Below are 7,081 nucleotides of genomic sequence, written 5' to 3'. Positions count from 1 at the left end.
TCTTCTTCTTCTTCTTCTTCTTCTTCTTCTTCTTCTTCTTCTTCTTCTTCTTCTTCTTCTTTTTTGTGTGTGTGTGTGTGTGTGTGTGGTACCAGGGATTGAACTTAGGACCTTGCACATGCCAGTCAGGCACTTATGCCGCTGAGCTGTCTTCCCGGCCGTCTTACTCATTTTTCAAGACGTAATACCAATATTCTCTGCCTCCAGGAAGCTGCCTGGCTTAAAACTAGAGGCACTAGTTGTGCCTTTTCTGGGTGTTCACAGCACCTCCTGCAAACCTCTCCTTAGAAAATGGCTCTGGCAATTTTAACATCGACTTTATTATTTTAACTTCAAGTTGCTTTGTCAGCTCATCTTCAGATCTCTGGTTGTGACCATGGAGCCCAGCAGGAAGTGGACCTTCAGCACAGTTAGCTAAGCGAAGGTGAATCACAGCCATAAGGCAAGCCCCACACTCGAGGCACCCTGTAATTATAAGCTTCCAGCAAGTGTGAGGTTGTGAGTCCCAGTACCAAAAAAATGACAAGCTTCTAAAAACGTCCCATTCTATTTTTGGTAGAGTGAATGACTTGCCTTTCCATGACCATCTTCTCTCTCCTGCTAGTACAATCTAGAAGATTCAGAGCCTCCAAAGTTTAAAAATGTTTGAGGAGGACACCATTGGTCCCTTCTCCCATGACATACAGTTAGGTGGACATCAAAGACAGGCAGACAGGTGAGTGGCTGCCGGAGGACAGCAAAGACGTGGGAGCTTGGCGTGGATGTCCTTAGCATATTCAAGATGAGGCACGACATATGCTTTGGAAAACATCATTCCATGTGCATGGCATTTTTCCGGTGAGATTGTAAGGTCCTTAAAATGAGGGGCCTCATCTTATGTTTCTGTTCTTCTCAGTGTTAGGCATCTGGATAGTATTAGCTTATTTTTCAGAGATGGGCTGGTGCTTAGAGATACGTTCCAATGAGCCTGCAGACTAGATCAGCTGTCTCTGCCAGACTCGGTGGGCCACCGCACTTCTGCACGATGGTCCCCTACATTTATAGTGTCTACTGACATCTGTCATCCCTGAGGGGGGAGGGCATGGTTATATTTCTCTTACTCATTTCTGTGGCCCAGTCTGTAACTATGCCCAGCACAGAGCAGGTCCTACACATTTATAGATGCACGATTCCTTCTGGGATATATAACGGGAATCAGTGTCTGCACACTCACTTATGTAGTCTGTGTATGTGTGGAATCGCTCACTGGTTGGTGGGAAGCATAGGCTCTCAGATGACTGAAGTCATTGGTGATTTGGGAAACAGAACTCTCTCTGTTGGACTTTTTTCTCATTGGTATTTTGACCAACGTACAGATGTCTCAAAACTATGGTAGAATGTGTCGAAATAGCTGTTAAGAGAAACTCAGAAGAAGTGTAGAATTCACTGATAGGGATTGCATTTCATTGTGTCATATTTCGCTTACCATCAACCCCTGCCTGAAGGAGACCTGAGTGCCGCAGCTGCCTCCTGAGGAGAGTAGCAAGCCCCCTGTACTCAGAAGAGTGAGGGCTCCATTGCTTCTTTCATTTGGGTTTTGGGGTGCCTCCTGGAGTTTGCTAAAGGTTCCTTTGTGTTTCCCATGAACACTCATTTCCTTCCACTTCGGATCTCTCACTAATGTTCAGTTTGCTGTGGGAATTTTCCAGTTCTCAGTGACTCACAGGAGCCCGAGAAAACATAAATACCTGCTTATCCCTGAGGATCTAGCACAGGGGTGGCAAACCCCCAGCACCCTGCAACAGTGGGCCTCTTATTATCGAATGTTCCCAAAGGTTCACCATCTCTGCTTTAGCAACAGAAGGAGGAGTGAAGCCGAAGCTGAAGGGAACCATCTCCCGATGATGACATAAGTGAGAAGCAATCTGCCGGGTGGTTACACACACTAAGCCATTTAACATTTACCAACCTGAGGAGCCAGCATTATTATTCCGCTCGGGTCTCGGAATGGTTCACAGAGCCTTTGGTGATCACGCAGCCCCCATAGTAATCTCAATCGCTTTTCCTCCTTATCTTTTCATGTTCCAACTACTGTGGCCACGTCACTGGCCCTTAAGCCTTGTCCTGCTGTGCCTGGTTTGGGGATCTTGGAATCATCTGCTTTCTCAGGCTGCCTGCCTGAGTCAGCCAGATGTCTCCCCTTTAGAGAAGCCTCCCCGGGCTCTCCGTGTGAAATACTGGCCCCTTTATTCACTACTTCTTTTTTATTTTATTTCATTTTATTTTATTTTGACAACACCAATAGTTAATACATTGCATATTGTTGTCGTTGTAGTAGTTATTCATAGTATGAGATGCGGACATGATATCCTGTCCAAACACTATTAGTACAAATATTTCTTTTCATTTTTTTTTTTTTTTTTTACAAAAACTATTGGAACAAATCCCTCTATTCATTAAGAGAATGTAACTATATATCTATCCTAACCATTTGGAATACACAGATACAAAATGGACATTCATCTGTATCCCCTTTTTGTGTTTAGTTCCGTCATTTAAATATTATAGGTGTGTTAACTCAGCAAAATATTCTAAAAGAGTCCAGTAGTCCATAATAGTATTGCATCTTCTGCTTGACTGGCAATGTCAGAAATTGTTGACCCGAGTCCCCTACAGCTCAACATAACAACATGGTTTTACTTCTTATACTTCGTTTTTATACTTTTCTGCTGGATGGTTAAGACCAAGGTAAAGCAGGAGCTATGCAACAAGAGTTGTAGCTTTTGGGTCTGATAAGGTCAGTTATTCACTACTTCTTTTTCCTAATTTATTTTTCTTCATGCCATTTATCAACCCTAGTACTATATCACACACACACACACACTTGTACGCACACCCTCTGTAGTCAAGAGAAGGGCAAGTGTCTCTAACTTATTTGCTATCGTCCTGATTGCCGCAGCAACCCAGCATGTACCACTTTGTAGATACTTGGCAGATGTTGAAAGAATGTGCCCATTTCTGAAGAGAACACTAAGACATTACAGATGTCATCTCAGTTGGCACCGGGTTCATCTCCCCTGGAGTCTTGGGTAGGCAAGATTGTTACTCAGAATTCATCTGGTCATTGACCACTGTGTCCTCGTCATACTCCTTGTTGCCAGTGCTGTGGGGCTCTCACAGGAAATAACCACCTTTCCGATCCCCCCACAAACAGGTGGACTTGAGGCGCCAGCAGATTTCCCAGACTGTGGACGAGGTTCAGAAAGTTATCGACCAGCTGACCACAGAAATCAGCCGTCAAGACGTAAGATTTCAAGCTGTGCCGTATTCTGACACGTACAATGAGAACATTAAGGTAAGCAAGCCTCACTTGTGAGTTAAGTACCCACCACCAGAGTCAGGATGCTTGGGTGGGTGGAGCTCGGTGTGTAGCAGGCACCCTAACACCAGTGTCACATCACGTGCACATGGGCACTCTTGGCGTTTGCCATTTACAGTCTCATTTCATAGGTGTTACCTCACGGGAGCCTTCACATTCCTAGATATAGTACTAGTCATTTGTCCATTCTTGGGATAAGATACCTGACAGCCACACCCTAAAAGAAGAAAGGTTTATTTGATTCCCAGTTTCCCATGCGCTCAGTCCGTGATTGGCTAGTTCTGAGGCAGAAACAGCACTGCAGTTGGGCGTGGTGGGACACATCCATGATCCTAGCACTTGAGAGGCTGAGGCAGGAGGATTGCTGTAGATTCAAGGCCAGCCTGGGCTACACAGTGAGCTCATGGTCGGCCTGAGCTGCATCGTATGACCCTGTCTCAAAAAATGGCAAGGTGGAAGGCAGAAAAATCCCCTTCATCCTGTGTCAGCTATGAAGCCGAGAACAAAGGGAAGAGCCAGGGATTAGACTAGCTCATTTTAGGTCATGTCTCTAGTGACCTGCCCTCTCCAGACAGGAACCATGCCTGAGCTCAGGACTCTGGGAAGATATCTTTATACTTAACATGTAATAATCTGTCCTCGGCCCCCAAAGGCTCATGACTGTCTCCTTATACAAAATGCATTCACTTCATTTTTTTTTTTTTTGGCAGAACCAGGGATTGAACTCAGGCCCTTGCAATTGTCAGGGAAGCACTTATTCCACTAAGCTATCTTCCCAGCCCCTTCACTTCATTTCTGAGTCATCAAAGCCTTAATAGTTTCAGCGTTGCTGAAAAGTCCAGGTACAAAATCTCTGAGATTCAAAGTAAACTCTTAGCTGTCAGATGCTGGAGAAAATCAAACAGAAAGTGAAACACTTCCAGTGTATGATAGCACAGCATTGACATTCCAATTCTAAAAGGAAGAAATAGGAAGATGGGACCAAAGCAAGACTGAAACCCAGCAGGACAAATATTAAATTCTGTAGTTCCATATCCATCACCCAGGGCAGGTTGTAGAGTGCTGTAGACTCCAGAAGGCTGGGGCAGCCCCATTCCTCGAGCACTTCCAAGTGCAGTTCACATGGACTCTCTCTTGGGCTGGCTTTGCTCGTTGCCTGGACCTTTTCTCAGAAGACCTTCTAGTGTGTGTTCCTGGTGTCTCTCACTCACTGGGGCCTCCAGGGCTCCTTGTGCTTCACCCTCACAGCTTCATACATTACCCCATCAGGAGCTCCTGGCAGGGAATACACCACTGTCAAAAATTTCTACCTGACCTCCTGGGCCTTCTGAAGTCTGGGTGGATGTGGCCAGGACCTTAACACTTGCACGGAGCATGCTTGAGAGACTGGCCTGGTGTAGATGATGACAAAGTTTGTTGTTAGTCTGAGCAGGAAACTGCCCCCCTTGGGTCATGGGTACATCTGCTTCTGAGTGCTTGGATGACTGAATACAAGGAAGTACTTCTCTAGGTAGCCTGTAATGAGCAGGGTGCCTAATTAAGTCTTTTAGAAGTTTACTTTCTACACTCTTGAGCCTAAGATGAATAAGGTCTGACCATTTCCTGGAATCCTCGCACGAGGTTTTTCCTGTTATCCTCATGTAAGTCATGTATAACTTTTCAGCAAGCCACATCTTCTTTGCCTCAACTTTACAGGTACTTCTTTCTGGCCAAATTTTATAATTTTCACGTTCTTCAGTTCTGATTGTTCTTCTTGATTTTCAGTATAAATCTATCTAAAAGCAGCCAACAGTACCCATGCTATAGCTTGAATATTGGGCTATCTTGAAATTTCCTCTATGAGATTAATCAGTATACTGCCCTTAAGCTGAGCCTCTTGCAAAATCTCAGGATATGGATAAGAGCAGACAAGTTCTTTGCCAGAATGTCCTGGCCTCTCGTCCAGTTTCCAATAGTTTTTGTTCCAACTGATACTTCCTGAGTCTGGCTTTTACTGTGCATTTTTTTTTTTTATGTATTTGGTACAGGGTCTCACTACATAGCTTGGACTCATAGTGATACTCCTGTTTCAGCCTCCCCAGCACTGGGATTATAGGCCTGTGCCACCACGCTCGGTCTCAGTGGCCAGCTTGGCACGCCCGGGGCAGGGCTGGTGTATGCAGAACTGGGAATCAAAACTGGGTCCCTGCACTTGCCAGGCAGGTGCTTAGACCTCTGAGCTATCTCTGCGGCCCCTTGCTGTGCCTTCTTAGCAGCGTCCTAGCCTTTTGAGCTCCCACCAGGTCACCCCACTGGACTCTATTTACAGCATTCTATGGCTTCTCTACCCTGCATCTCCACACCTTTCTGAACTTTCCCCACAAACTAGTTCTAATGGCTTCTGAACTACAGATCGGCTATTGTCAGAACAGCTGGTTCCAATCCCACTCCAGGTGCTAAGTTTCTGGATACCTCAGTGTTCCCTCACAGAGACAAAAATACTTGACACCTGAAACTTCAGGGAGGCAAGATTTATTTTTGATCACCGTTTTAGAGGATTCATTCCAGGGTTACTGGCTCTGAGGCAAAAGCGTAGAAAGAAGGGTGGAGCCAGAGAAAGAATGCTGGTCACACCCCCACTGACCTGCTCCTCCCGACCTGGCCCTTCCTGCAAACAAAAGACTTTTGGGGGACATTTCAGATCTAAGTTAGAAGCCACTAACCCTTTTGAATCCAGGAACCAGTATCTTAGAAGATGTTCTTTCACCAGCTGGGGTGCAGAATGAGGGGGAAGTGGCTTGGGGTGACTTAAATCAGCAAGCAACCCCAATTCCACACATGTACAGTTCCCTGTAGGATCTGTGTTCTGATGTCACTGCTGACCTGACAGGAGGCAGAGGCCAGGCAGTAACATACGTGGTGGGGCATGGCTACAAATGCTGCTGAAATTGTGCTGACTGGCCCACCACTCACCTTAGATGGAGTGTTTACTCCATAGTTGGCCGATGACAGTCCCGGGCAAATTCCATTGTCAGAACTGTTTGTGAAGAGGAGGTAGCTGACCTATAGGGAAGGTACAGGGTTGAGCAGGCTGCTGGACTCGACAGCCGAAGTTCCAGCTCCCTCTGGCAGTACTGCAGTGTTGACAGACTTGTTCTAGCCTTTGAACTGTTGACCTGGCGCTTGTCTCCCTGACCACTGCTTACTTGGCTCCTGGAAAAGGGAGTGGGTGGACTCTGCTTTTCTCCATGATATTTACAACCACCTCAATAGCTCACATTGTCTAAGCAAACAGGCTTCCATTTCACCTTTGATTTTGCAATAGTCATTACGGCTGGCTGTGGGTCATCAGTACAGATGAAAAGAAAGGAAGGCATTCTGCCATTTTCGTTCATCTCCTTTCCATCGCTTCCCACCCTTTATTTTTACCACAACTTTTATACATTCCAGGTCCTTCCTTCTGGATTGAGAACCAGCTCAGGGTCAGAAAATAATCGTTGAACGAACTGTCAAAAGATCTAACAGTAAATTCTGGTTTTTCTGCTACTTGTGCCTGAGATGTCCAGGTTCCTTCAGCCTGGAGTCCTCCCTTTGCCCAGCTCAGTGGGCAACTATGGAGGCTGGATAGGTAAACGGAGGAGCAGTAGCATATTCACACACATAGAACTCAGGGAATACAAACTCCCTGTCCTCCCTCTCCTTCTCAGGTTTCCTCGCCACACTTCAGTTCTTTGTTTTTTTTTT

General features: G+C 45.8%; 1 protein-coding gene across 5 annotated transcripts in view; it reads left to right on the top strand.

Moving 5' to 3' along the window:
• Positions 1-7,081, top strand: part of Mab21l3 (mab-21 like 3) — a 21,303-nt gene that overhangs the window by 6,445 nt on the left and 7,777 nt on the right. For all 5 annotated transcript variants that reach the window (XM_023701782.1, XM_023701783.1, XM_004641720.2 and 2 more), the window contains one exon: positions 3,194-3,334. In XM_023701782.1, the coding sequence (XP_023557550.1) occupies positions 3,194-3,334 (141 nt within the window). The remainder of the gene's footprint in view (positions 1-3,193; positions 3,335-7,081) is intronic.

Source organism: Octodon degus, unplaced genomic scaffold, assembly GCF_000260255.1.
Source record: "Octodon degus isolate 3935 unplaced genomic scaffold, OctDeg1.0 scaffold00140, whole genome shotgun sequence".
Taxonomy (NCBI): domain Eukaryota; kingdom Metazoa; phylum Chordata; class Mammalia; order Rodentia; family Octodontidae; genus Octodon; species Octodon degus.
This window is presented reverse-complemented; position numbering and strand designations above follow the sequence as displayed.